Here is a 13250-nt window from a genome sequence, read left to right as displayed (position 1 = left end):
CACATGAGTGCCTTGTGTCTGCCTCTGGTCTCGGGGTTAAACTGTGAGCATCGGCCAAGTTCCTCATCCTCAGTGGCTGCCCCGCTACAGACTCCCAATCTTTGATTCCGCATTTTACACTTCAGTAAGACAGCCATGAAATTAAAAGACACTTACTCCTTGGAAGGAAAGTTAAGACCAACCTAGACAGCATTTTAAAAAGCAGAGACATTACTTTGCCAACAAAGGTCCGTCTAGTCAAGGCTATGGTTTTTCCAGTGGTCATGTATGGATGTGAGAGTTGGGCTGTGAAGAAAGCTGAGCGCCGAAGAATTGATGCTTTTGAACTGTGGTGCTGGAGAAGACTCTTGAGAGTCCCTTGGACTGCAAGGAGATCCAGCCAGTCCATTCTAAAGGAGATCAGTCCGGGGTCTTCATTGGAAGGACTGATGCTAAAGCTGAAACTCCAATACTCTGGCCACCTCATGCGAAGAGTTGACTCACTGGAAAAGACTCTGATGCTGGGAGGGATTGGGGGCGGGAGGAGAAGGGGACGACAGAGAATGAGATGGCTGGATGGCATCACTGACTCGATAGACATGAGTTTGAGTGAACTCCGGGAGTTGGTGATGGACATGGAGGCCTGGCCTGCTGTGATTCATGGGGTCGCAAAGAGTCGGACACGACTGAGCGACTGAACTGAACTGAACTGAAGACCAGTCACCCAGCCTCTCTCGGCCGCAACTATCTCACCTGTAAAACAGAGGAAACAGTATCTACCTTGTAGTATTGGGAGGGTCAAATTCGAAGACACAGGCAAAGCTGGGAGCCCACGGTCTGGCACATATGTTTGCTGCCTATGATCAATGACCCTGACCACGATTTCTTTAGAATAAATATACAGGCGATTCTGCCCTGGACGCGGGCAGACGCTGACATCGCCCCGTCTGGACAGGAGAGGGGAGAAATCGTTTCAGGGCCTGGAGGTCATGCACTGGCTGCGGATGAGGTTTGCTTTGCTGGCCTCTCTGCTCTTCTCTTACTGAGGCAGTGAAGGGTGAAAGTGACCACCCTTGGCGGTGACCATCCTGCGGGGTGGAGGAGAGGAGGCTCGATGCTCTCTAGCACGCGGTGGGCGCCCATCCAGAACTGAACGCGGAAGGGTTAGGGGAGACCTAAACCTGGGGTGTGTGGAGGGGGTGGGACTGTGGGGTGGGACGGGATATGGAGAGAAGCAAGTGGAAGCAAGAGTCTTTAGGGCTCCTCCAGTGCCTTTCCTCCGCCCCTCCGGGTTGGAGTTAAACACAACGCAGGGGAAGTCAGAAGGGGTGAAGGTCGAGGCTCGGGATGGAAGAATTGGTCCCGGGCCGCCGCGGTGCAGCCGGCGGGCTCAGGGACCCAGCGGAAGGCCGGCCGGGCACGCCCCCCGCCCCGCTCCGCGCCCGCCGCCGCCGCCTCCTCCCGGCGCGAGCGGGCGGCGCGCTCCGGAGGGAGAGCGGGGCCGGAGGAGGCTTGCTACCCCCTCGGCGGCCAGCACCTGCCCCGCGCCCGCCCCGACTGGGCCTCCCGGGGCGCCCGCACCTTTCTCCCCCCGGGCCGGGGAGCCAGCCAGGGGGCAGCGCCGGAGCCCGGGGGGAGCGCGGCCCCGCCGGCCGGCCGGCGCGCCCGGGCTGGGGGCAGCTAGGACGGCCCCGGGTAAGCGGCGGGAGGCGCGCGGGCCGGGGCCGGGCTGGGTCGGTGCGGGGGTGGAGGGGGCCCGGCCGGGCCGACGGGGCCAGGGACGCGGAGGGAGGAGGGGGCCGGCGGGCTGGCAGGGAAGCGGCGCGGGGCGGCCACGTGAGCGCGGGTGCGGGCGGTGGGGGGGCCTGCAAGGTGCTGGAGGCGGAGAGCCGGCAGGGCTCCGGCCTCCCCCCGCCCCTCCTCTCCCACCAATCAGGTCGTCGGGAGCCCAGCATCCTCCGACGCCCCCACGCACCCACCCACCCACTCCCACAAGAATGTGATGGGCAGCAACAGCGGGCCGACGTGGTGCCTCGGTCCACCGACCCCCTCCCTCCCCACTCCCTCAGGTTGGGGCTGGGACTCAGGTGTCTGGGCCCCCGGCAGGGGAACCAGAAGCAGGCTTTGGCCCCAGTGTCTGTCCCCGGGCGCCGTCTGCAGACTCACTGCAGAGCACAGGCCTTGGGGAGGGAGGCTGAGGGGTGCCTGGGCCCTGCTTCTCTGGACAGTCCTCTTCCACCACCACCCCACCCCCCGCTGCTGGGGATGTTGGATTAATAAACACTCAGACCCAGGACCCCTGCCTGGGAAGCGGGAGGGGGCCCTTGGTCACCTCTGAGTCAGGGACGGGACCACACTTGGGCCTGCTGGGCTCCAGGAGGCTGTCCCCAACCCAGGGGCCTCTCTCTGCACCCTGCTCCTTGGCTCCAGCACTGTTGTCCCGCTTTTATTCCCTAGCTCTTCCCCCAGAAAGGGTTGATTTCAGGGCAAGGGAGTATGTTGTCCAGGAGAATTCTGCAGGTAGGGTTCAGCCTAGAGACCTCTTAAGTTGCCACACCCAGGGGGAGGCCGGAAGTCTTGTCGCACCCTTTGCCCTCTCTTCTTCCCCTAAGATGCCCCCCTCCCCAGCGTGTGCTGGTTATGTAATTAACCCAGCTGAGGCTCTCTGCCAAGCTGACAGGGTCCAGGGATGCCTGAGGAGGGGCCCAGGGCCCTGGAGGGGTTTAGGGGGAGGAGGAGCTGGGACTTCCCCACGTTGGGAGCTCACAGAAGTAGAGAAGCCCTTGTTGGGAAAAGGACACTGCATGGGGCAGGAAAGAGAATGAGGGTCCTAGGCTTAACCGATAGCTCAACGGGCTACATGGTCTTCACACTCCTGAATCTTTGTTTGTTTTCACCTTCAATAAAAAGGGGGAGGATTGCACACACACACTGCATACATGTGAGAGACAGTGCAGCAGTGCATAGTGACCCATCGGGGATGGCTAGGGGGTTCCCCTGGGATTGTGGAAAGCCTTTGATGAGTGAAGGGCCCCTCGCCCCTGTTTAGTGAGCACCTCCTCTATGCAGGCACCGGGCACACTCAACCTCACAACACCCCGTGAAGGCTCTTTCCCAAGATCACACTGTAGGTGAGGGGCAGAGCAGGGGATCCAAAGCTGGTGGGTCTCACCCCGAATCCTGCCCTTGGTTTACTCTGCTGTGTGTGCACATCCATGACCAATGGATGGGGTCCTCTGAGCCAGGCCAGCCTGAGGGACGTTTAGCTGTGAGCTGCACGTGTGGGGAAAGGGCACATGCCGACAGAAAATGCGTGCACGCGTGCTGCAGGCTGTGGCCCTACCAGAGCCCAGCACACCCATCTGCCCCGGACCGATTTAGCAGATGGGAAGTCTCAGGCATATGTACCTGCTTTCCTGGTCACCATCCTCCACAGGAAGAGAAGGCACCTGGCTAAGAGGTTTCCTTGAATTATTTCAGAAGTAGGGGCTCATGACCCTACTTTATACGTGTGCAGAACATGGCTCAGATTGGACAGGCCATCTGCCCTCTGACCCGCAGCTAGGGAACATCAGAGCTGGGACTTATTCCCACACTAAACTCACTGGAAACTGAGCAAGCAAGGAGCTAAAGAAGCCATGTCAAGGTTCAACCCCACAGCAGCCCTTTCCTGGGCACCTGCTGTGTGCCAGGTCCGCTGAGCTCAAAGGTTGCCAGAGAATTAGACCCAGCCCTTGGCCTGTGGCCTTCGCCAACTAGAATCATTAAATTTGGAAGCTGGGAGTACTCCGACATTGTAGAAAGGAGTACATTGTTGAAAGCCTTTCCCAGCTGCATGCCTTGGGCTCATGTCTTCCTCCCTCTGAGCCTTCTCTCCGGAGTGGGAATAGCTACCACCTGGGAATATTGTATTGACTATGGATAACACCGGAAAAGACCTGGATGCTGGTAAGGATTGAAGGCAAAAGGAGAAGGGGGTGGCAGAGGATGAGATGGTTAGACAGCATCACTGACTCAATGGACATGAATTTGAGTAAACTCCAGGAGATAGTAGAGGGCAGGGAAGCCTGGTGTGCTGCAGTCCATGGGGTTGCAGAGTCGGACATGACTTAGCCACTGAACAACAGCAAAGATAACCACCTGGGTGTGCTGACCTAGAGTAACCACTCAACAAGTGTCACGCTCCAGAGCCAAAGCCATCCTCTAGTCCAGGGGTTCTCAGCAGGGGTTGAAGGTGGCAGGTGGCGGGGAACACACTTTGGGTCATCATAGTCCCAAGAGGCTGCTGCTGACAAGTACCTCCTGGCAGCCAGGCACGTAAAATGTCCTGCTCAGTAAAGAATTCTCTCTTCACGAAAATGCCAGGAGCACCTCTACTGAGACACCCTGGCCTGGTCGCACCCCTGAGGACCAGGAGGCTGCAAAGTGTTGTCTTATCCTGGGCTCCGTGGGAAAGCCGGGGCTTGAAACAAGGCTAGTGCTCTTTCTACTCCCCTCTGCAGCCTTGCCTGGGGTTTGGGAGTCAGACTGGCCAAAAGTCAGGTCATAACACAAGTCAAGAAAGCTGATTCCCACTAGTGGGATGGATGGCATGGAGAAGGGAGGAAGTGGAGGTTCTGGATAGATGGGATAGGAGCTCTGGAAAAAGGAGGGTGGGACGTCCCAGGTGGTAGGAACAGCTCCAGCACGGTCCCCGAGGTGGAAAAGTGCAGGAAATCTGTCTCAGGAGAAGCCAGCCCACCAAAGCCTGCCTCTCGTCCCCACAGGCCAGGTGGAGTCCGCAGAGGGCCCTGGGCAAGCAGGGGGCAGCAGTGATGGGTCCTGACGGTGGCTGAGCCCCCAGCCCCTGGAATATGCAGCCCGGGGGAGCCCCAGGCAGCGGCGAGGACGCGGTGGCGGAGCCGGGCGGGAGGCATGGTCTCCACCTACCGGGTGGCCGTGCTGGGGGCGCGAGGTGTGGGCAAGAGTGCCATCGTGCGCCAGTTCCTGTACAACGAGTTCAGCGAGGTCTGCGTGCCCACCACCGCCCGCCGCCTCTACCTGCCTGCTGTCGTCATGAACGGCCACGTGCACGACCTCCAGATCCTCGACTTCCCGCCCATCAGCGCCTTCCCAGTCAACACGCTGCAGGTAGGGGGGCATGACCCGGGACCGGGACCGGGGCGGAGGAGGGGCTGGGCGCTGACCCTGCTGCCAGCTTTGAGAGCTCCGCGCTGCACCACCCGCCACTCTGCTAAGAGCTTTGCCGGGATGCCATTCATTTGTGCACTGGTTCATCCAACAGATATTTGAGGAATGTGGCTCAGGTGGTAAAGAATCCGCCTGCAACTGAGGAGACCCGGGTTCGATCCCTGGGTCGGGAAGATCCCCTGGAGAAGGGAATGGCAACCCACTCATTTTTGCCTGAAGAGTTCCATGGACGGAGGAGCCTGACTGGCTACAGTGGAGTCGCAAAGAGTCGGACACGACTGAGCGACTAACACTTTCACTTTCAATGTGTGCCCGGCCCTGTGGTGGGCACTGGGGTCGAATGGGGCTCAAAACAGAGAACGTTTTGCTCTCGAGGAACTCATAGTCTGGTGAGAAGACAGACAGGCAGGCAGTTACACTGGTGACCGTCATGACGGGAGGGGACACAGAACAGACAAGCCTTATGGGGGCATCCCTCCCACCAGGTGTGTCAGGTGGGGGTCATGGGGTCTGGGCAGGTGAGGGGCAGTGGAGAGACAGAGCACCAGACGCCTGTTAATATTCTGGGCTCTGCCTCCCATGGCCTCAGACCCACATCATCCGTAGAAGAAAAGGCTGGGACCTGGGAAAGGTACGTACTCAGAGGCCGGAGACCCCGACCAGGTCTCTTGCTCAAGGGCCTGTTCTCCTAAGGGATGCTCAGTCCCCTGACCTCAGAACTGGCCCCCAGGGCAGCCTTTCCTTCTGGGGTTGGGTTCAGCTGCCCCCAGGGCCCCTGCTCACAGGGTCCCGCCTGCAGGCCCGGGTCCTCCTTCCCTCTCTCTAGGTCTGGCTTGAGAGGGGGTTGGGTTGGCTCATTGAAAAAGCCCCCGACCAGAATGCAGAGTTTCTCCAGGAAAGACAAACACAGAGGAGGCCCCAAAGGCAGGGGCTATAGCTTGGCCAGTTGTCACTATGCAAATGCAGTAATTTCTCAGATGGGGCTGGGGGGGTGGCGGGGCCCATACTCGGCATTGTCTCAGCAACTCCAGGCAGGAGGGCCTTGTCCCAACCTCGGGGACACCAATCTCTCCCAGGTCCAGGGGTGTCTGCACCAAAGACAAAAGCCTGGTCCACGCCTCACCCCTGGGGAACACCGTGGTCAGGGCAGTGGGTTCTAGGTCAGATGTTCTCGTTCTCCTCCAAAGGAGGCTAACAGTAGCCCGAGTGAAAGCTCAGCTTCTGCCCCTGTCCTGTGCATTGAGCTGGGTTTATTTTTTCACATTTTATTGTATGTTTTCATTTAATTTCAATTTCGGAATTGGTAAGATCCAATTTAAAAGCTCAAACTTTATGTTTAAAAAAACAAAAAGCACACTCAGAAATCTCAGCCCTGTTGCTGCCCTCTCCACCCTGATTCTGGCTCCACTCTTTACAGCCATTCTCATTGGATTTTTAATTCATACTTCCAGTATTTCTTTATGCAAATAAGAAAACGGTTTCTTATTCCACTCCCCTCTTGCATTAAAAAAAAAAAACTATCGTGCACCTTTTTTTTTTTGGCTTGACATTATAACCTGGAGGTCTTTGCACATCCATACTTAAAGATCTCTTCTTCATTCTGTTTTTTTTTTTTTTTAATTTAAAAAAAAAATTTTTAAGTATTTATTTTCACTTGTCTTAGTGTTTTTAGCTGTACTTTTTCATGTTGTGTATTGTTATTTTGTTATTAATTTATTTTAATTGGAGGCTAGTTACTTTACAATATTGTAGTGTTTTTTTTCTTCTTCATTCTTTTTTCATGGCTACACTGTATTCCATTGGAAAGATATATGTGGAATCCCCTCTTGCTGGACAGGTGGGCTGTTTCCAAATTTTTGCTTCAAAACAATGCCACAGTGAATAGGCTTGTAGTAGTCATGTTGTACATGTGTGTGTTAGTCCCTCAGTTGTGTCCGACTCTTTGCAGTGCCCCTTGGTCCATGAAATTCTGCAGGCAAGAATACTGGAGTGGGTTGCCATTTCCTTCTCCAGGGGATCTTCCTGACCCAAGGATCGAACCCAGGTCTCCTGCATTGCAGGCAGATTCTTTACTGTCTGAGCCACCAGGGAAGCCCCCATGTTGTACATAGGAAGGTATACGCATGGGATCAATTTCTAGAGATGGCATTGCTAGGTCAAATAAAAATGCAATTGGAGTCTGAAAGGTGCCACATTCCCCTGCCCTTCTGTTGGGTTAGCCAAAGTTTGTCCATGTTTTCCCTTAAAATAAACAGATAACCCTAACCCTAAGGTATTACGGAAAAACCCAAACAAACTTTTTGGCCAACCTAATATAAAGGTGCATATTTTGTGCTCCTTTGAGAGACGTTACATGAGCGCTTGTTTCCCTAAAGCCACCAGAGAGTGTATTGTCAAACTTTTATATTTTTGATAGTCTGAAAAATGAGCTAGGATAGTCTCAGTGTACTTTTTATTTACATCTCTGATTATAAGCGAAGTTGAGCATCTCTTCATATGTTTAAGGGCCTTTGCTTTCCTTTTTCTGAAAACTATCAATGCCTTCACCCATCTTTCTGTTGGATCATTGGCCTTTTTCTTCCTGGTGGACCCAGGAAGTTTTGGACTCTCCAAGGATGTCTAAGACTTCACCCCTGGAGCACAAGAAAGGGACATGGTGCCAAGAAATGCTGAGACAGGATCCTGCATGCCCCAAGGAACAAACAGTAGAAATCCCAGTGACTACTGTCTGAAAGTAAGAACACATTCTTCCCCAATGCCAGATGAGAACCAGCCTAGGAGGGCGGTGTTTCTAGGGTCTGAGCCTCAGCTGTTGCTTCTGTGGTCCCTCTCCTCCTATCAGAGAAGGGAGTGGAGGTTAGAGGGTATGTGCAACGCACCAAAGGAGTGAGCAGCAAATGCATGGCTGGCATCCAGGTGGCTCCCTCAGCTCCCATGTCCTTGGAACTGGACTCAGTTTCCATGGCTCCTTCTCTGTCTTGACACAGCCCCAAGATGGCCCTTTACCATCTGGAATGCTGCATGGAGCTAGCTGGAAGGCAGGCTGAGCTTTCTTGCTTGCTCCCTTCAATCAGGGGTGAAGGGACAACCCAGCCAATCAGGAGCCTTCTTCCTCTGCCTCTTCGGACCCCCAGAGAGGAGTGGGTGTGAGGCAGCCTGGAGGGCCCCCTTAAGGAGGTAGCGGGTTGGGGGGAGCAGTGGGACTGTCACCCTCAAAGGCTGGCAGCTGTTCCCTCTCCCCAGCAGAGAGCTGTTCCCTCTCTGCCTGTTTCCTTACCCCTCCCACTTCCCACTGATTACTACTCCTTGCAGTGGAATGGGGGAGGAACGGTGAACACGCGGGGTCCCAAGCTCCCAGAGGTCCCCATGTCCAGTGGACTACAGTCTATCCTGGCCTGAGAAGCCAGTTCCTGGTTTCCTGTGGTTTTGGATTTGTCCTCAACATCTCCCCCACCCCCCACCCCCACCCCCCACCGCACCAAAGTTGAAACTCAGCACAAACAAAAGATGCCACATCATTCCCCTGGAGAAATCCACTGCAGCAGCTTCTAAGCCTTTGAGTTGGGAAGCGCTTGTCTGGAGTCAGACTTAACTCTCCCCCACTGTCACCCAGGCCTCTCCCTTTTCATCCTTCTCTGCAGCGTAGAGCCTGCTGCAGTCCTCCAAGCCTGGTCCCTACCCAAGTTCACCTCATAAGCTGGTGCCGGAGACAGCCTGTGCCTCCCTCTAGTCTTTTCCTGGGCTCTGGTTCCTAGAGAAAACCCTCATCCTCCTTGTCCTGGGAGGTCTCTGCCTCGCCAAGCTTCCAGGAGCCCCTCCTTTCCACACATTGGCTGCCTTCTGCTGCCCTTGCAGTTCTCATCTGCTGGCAGGTTAATTGGCTAATTAATCTCTTAAGGAATCTTCCTTTTAGTGCACTCAGCCTTGCCAGGGGCCTGTTCAAGTTGAGCTGCAGCCCTTTCCAGGAGAATTTGCCACTGGTGTTCAGGAAGTTCCGTCTCCCTGGAGCTGCCCTGGGGCCCTGGTCTAAATCAGCCCCCAGTAGGCATCCAGTCTTAACCTTTTTCACCTCAGGGCTGCTTCTTCTCAACCTTGAAGGCAGAGTGAAGCAAGCAGAAGGGGCCCCTCAGGCAGCAATCTAAGGGCAGCGTTACAGGCAGAAATTGGGTCCAAGTGGGGTTCAGGACCATGGAGAGTTCTCCAGCCTAGGCCGTGCCATCCGGGAGCCTGCTAAGAGCCTACAGGTGTGAGGCACTGATGGGAAGGGGGAGGATGTATGTGAAAATGAGGAAAGCTGGATTCTGGTCCTCTCAGGAGCTCACAACAGAATGGGGGGCTTGGGGATGGAGAAGGTATAGAGCTGTTGCTCTGACCAAGGTATCATGCCGCTGTTCTAAGAACATAGAAGATGAAAAGAATAGTCCCTTAGTGCAGGAAGGGTTCTTGGAGGAGGAGGAGGCATCTGTGCTGAGACCTGTGGAGACAGGATTTCAACAGGTCCAACAACTAGCTCAAGGCTGGGCTCTTAGAGGCATTTAATAAATGTAATCGAACAAAGGGCTGGATGGACAGATTGGGGTACAAAATGGGACCAGACAGAACGCAGCTCCAGGCATGCATGGGACAGACAGTGGCCCTGGAAGTCAAACAGTGTGAGCTGACCTATCCTGGCTTGGAGGTGGGAAAAGTGTAGCACTGAGCACTTGCATTCTGCCCTGGGCCTGGCCTCCTGGAGACAGGTGAGTGTGGAAGGTTTAGGGTGCAGTGGCAGTTGAGAGTGCTGCATATCGCTGGAGGTGGCAGGGGGCACACGGAGCCCTCATGGCTGCTCTGACCTTGCTGTGGTTGGGGGTGTTGTAGGAATGGGCAGACGCCTGTTGCAGGGGACTCCGGAGTGTCCACGCCTACATCCTGGTCTACGACATCTGCTGCTTTGACAGCTTTGAGTACGTCAAGACCATCCGCCAGCAGATCCTAGAGACGAGGTGAGGGGCTGATATACACTCCACTGCCACTTAAGTGGATGCCTCTGGGCCAGCCACTTCCCGTGAAGAGGGTACGGGAAGTGGGGGCAGGTCAAGTACCTCTAGTTCCCACACATATAGTTACACACACACTCATGCCATTTTGCTGTCCCTGTTTCTGTTAACCCCTTTTGGGAGCCTTACCATGGGCTGGCTAGTCCAGTGCAGTAGTTAAGATCAGAGGCTCCGGAAAGGAGACTTCCAGGGCTGCATAACTAAGCCAACCTGTTTCCTCGTCTGTATAATGGGGAGAACATTATTCTTATGAATGCTCCACTGCATGCTGGATGTAAGTTCCCCCACTAGGGATCGAACCCATGCCCCTGCATTGGGAGCAGGAGTCTTAACCACTGGGCTACCAGGGAAGTCCCGGGGAGAACATTAATAACGTGTCTTTTTTATGCCAGTCATAGCGCCGCGCCTGGAACAGAGGGATGGTAGCAGTAACAGGGATCAGGCACAGCCTTAGGTCCGGGGGTTGTGAGACGAAAGACGGTGGGGTGCTGAGCGGGCTTGCCACCTCGCCCCGCAGGGTGATCGGCACCTCGGAGACGCCCATCATCATCGTGGGCAACAAGCGGGACCTGCAGCGGGGACGCGTGATCCCGCGCTGGAACGTGACCCACCTGGTGCGCAAGACCTGGAAGTGCGGCTACGTGGAGTGCTCGGCCAAGTACAACTGGCACATCCTGCTGCTCTTCAGCGAGCTGCTCAAGAGCGTGGGCTGCGCGCGCTGCAAGCACGTGCACGCCGCCCTGCGCTTCCAGGGCGCGCTGCGTCGCAACCGCTGCGCCGTCATGTGAGGCGGCTGGGCGCGGGCCGGGAGGAGAACTCCGACGGCCGAGCGTGGGGCCTGCGACGCCCCCGCAGCCGCGCACCTCCCCCGGGGCGGAGCGGGGAGAGAGGCCGAGAGCGGCGAAAGGAAGCGTCCCCGTGACCGCCCGGTCCTCACTCCCGCGCCCGTCCGCCCGGGACGGCCGCCTCTAGCGCTATAGTTCCTGCGGTGCCGGCCCGGCCCCAGAGGCGCCCCGCCCTCCGGACCGGGGTGCGTGCGCGGGACACGCAGGATGCAGGTGGGGTGGTGCTGCCTCGGCCGGGCCCGCCACCCCCCCCACACACCCGTTTTCTCCAGAGAGTGTGTGTGGTGTCTTGTCATCGCTCCGCGTCTTCTTTCCCCGTGTCTGTCTGTCTGTCCGTCCACGCGTCTGTTGGTTTCCCACCCTCTCCACCTTCCAGCTTCGTTCACAGGGCTCTCATTTCGTCCATCCCCTTGTCGCGGATCCTGGCAGCTTCTTGGTGAGGCCAGCCTTCTGACCGTCAGCATCACCGGCACAGGGCAGAGAGATGCGGGTAGCCCGCGGACCCCAACTGGGGTCCGAGGGTTGAGGTCCTAAGGTCCGTCAGGGGGAGAAGGCTGAGCTCTCCCCCTTCCAGGGAGACCTCCCCGCCCAACAGCCCCCCCAGAGACACAACAACCTACCTTCCAGCCTTAACTCGATGGTCCGTCCCTGCCGGGTGCCCCTCACCCCCTTCCTGACCCTAAAGCCAGCTCACCCCCTGGGTAAAAAGAGATTTTTTTTTTTCTTCTTGACAGAATGTGGAGAGGGAATGCCCCAAATGATAGATTTATTCCCACGATGCCAGCTTCCAGCTCTCTATTCCCTTCTGGGTTGGGTAGTCTGCCAGGTAGGGGTTGTGGGGGGAGGGGCTGGTGGTGGGCGGGGTTGGGGGGCAGTCAGGTTATTTCAAGGAAGACTCTTGTTGATTTCCCCATCTGACCTCAAGCTGACTGCCCCAGTCCCTGCCTGCCTTGAATCTCAGACTACCCTGATTAATCTGGGAAGGGGCAGAGCCACAAAAAGAATTATGCACCCCCCTGCTCCCGTGCTTGGGGGCGATAATGCCGGCATCCCTACCCCCAGACGGAGGCCCTCGGGATCTGATGCCCCCTTGTCCCAACACCTGGTGACACTATGCCCTGACCCACTCCGCCCCGTTTTCTCCAGCTGCCTGGCCAGTTTCTACCTCTCGTCACCAGAGCTGATCACTGTCAGTTTTGTACCGACTTAGAAATAACAAAAGAAATGAAGACACTAGGAGAGGCCTGAGGAGATTACTGGGGGACTTGGAGGGCGGGAGAAATGGTGTGAGCCCCCCTGCCTCCGGGCCAAGGTCTTGAGGTTGAGCCCTCAGCCCTGCTCTGGTGGGAGGATAGCGAGGTCCCTTGTTAGGAGAGAGACAGAACAAGCTAGCTCTGAGGTAGCCGAGCTGTGGCATACAGACCAGGACACCAGGTAGCCCAGGGTGGTGATGGAGAGGAGTCTGGGGACAGGGTCATGGGTGGCGAACTTATCATCCAGATCCAGTGTGAGAGGGAAACTTTGATTTTTCCACTTCCCCAGGTGATGCCCCCTCCACTTGCTGGGGCTAACGCAGCTCCGCTGTGACTGCCCTCACCTTGGGCAGTCCAGTATCAGGGTTCCGGTCCCTGCTGTGCTGCGTGACTTTGGGCAAGTGACCCGCCCTCTCTGAGCCTCCCTCTGAAGCAGAGGAGGTGGCTCCCCTCCCCCACACCATGGAGTGGCCGGGAGGGTAAAGAAGAGGGGCTGCCCCCTTTCTCCCCTACATCCTTGCCCTCTGACTCACCAGGGGCATGGGTGAGGGAGGGCAGCATCTCACCTGCCCTGTTGCCATTACCCCCAGCTCTGGGGCACCTGAAGTGAGGGTGAGGGACCCAGGCTTCTGGTTGGCCCCCATTGGAGCAGTTGGAATGCATCGCCTGGCCGGCCCCCCTCACGCACCCCCCACTACACCCCAGATCTTTTATTTTGATCCCTTCTGCTCCCACTCTGAGTCTGTGTCCTCCCTGCCCCCCCCTCCCCAGGGTTTCCCACCACAGGGTCTGGAAGTGTGCGTGACGCCCATTGCGCTGTGATCGGAAGTCAGATTAAAAATCAGGGAGTGTTTTCCCTCGTTTCTGTACCAAGGTGTTGGCTCAGTTCCTGCCATGGGGATGAAGGGGCTCCCTACGGGGTCTACCTTCTGAGCTCCAGGTGA

General features: G+C 56.7%; 1 protein-coding gene across 2 annotated transcripts; it reads left to right on the top strand.

Moving 5' to 3' along the window:
- Nucleotides 1–1445: 1445 nt before the first annotated feature.
- On the top strand, nt 1446–11131 carry RASL10B (RAS like family 10 member B). 2 transcript variants are annotated; one of them, XM_055400875.2, is made up of 4 exons: nt 1446–1674; nt 4746–5109; nt 10030–10154; nt 10726–11131. In XM_055400875.2, the coding sequence occupies exons 2-4, from the start codon at nt 4894–4896 to the stop codon at nt 10994–10996; spliced, it is 612 nt and encodes a 203-aa protein (XP_055256850.2). In that variant the 5' UTR covers nt 1446–1674; nt 4746–4893; the 3' UTR covers nt 10997–11131. The 2 variants fall into 2 exon arrangements, with proteins under 2 accessions (XP_055256850.2, XP_055256860.2); XM_055400885.2 differs by lacking the exon at nt 1446–1674 and adding an exon at nt 1850–3927.
- The last annotated feature ends 2119 nt before the right edge of the window (nt 11132–13250 follow it).

This window comes from Moschus berezovskii, chromosome 20, assembly GCF_049115385.1.
Source record: "Moschus berezovskii isolate FMDL1 chromosome 20, NW_MosBer_1.0, whole genome shotgun sequence".
In the NCBI taxonomy this organism is placed as follows: domain Eukaryota; kingdom Metazoa; phylum Chordata; class Mammalia; order Artiodactyla; family Moschidae; genus Moschus; species Moschus berezovskii.
Note: the sequence above shows the minus strand (reverse complement) of the source record. Positions and strands in the feature narration are given on the sequence as shown.

Excerpts from the sequence above, each read along its gene's own strand:
- RASL10B (XM_055400875.2), top strand. The coding sequence starts at position 4,894 with ATGGTCTCCACCTACCGGGTGGCCGTGCTGGGGGCGCGAGGTGTGGGC. Across the intron at positions 5,110-10,029 it reads TCCCAGTCAACACGCTGCAG|GAATGGGCAGACGCCTGTTG; the intron begins GTAGGGGGGCAT and ends GGGGTGTTGTAG. Across the intron at positions 10,155-10,725 it reads CAGCAGATCCTAGAGACGAG|GGTGATCGGCACCTCGGAGA; the intron begins GTGAGGGGCTGA and ends CTCGCCCCGCAG.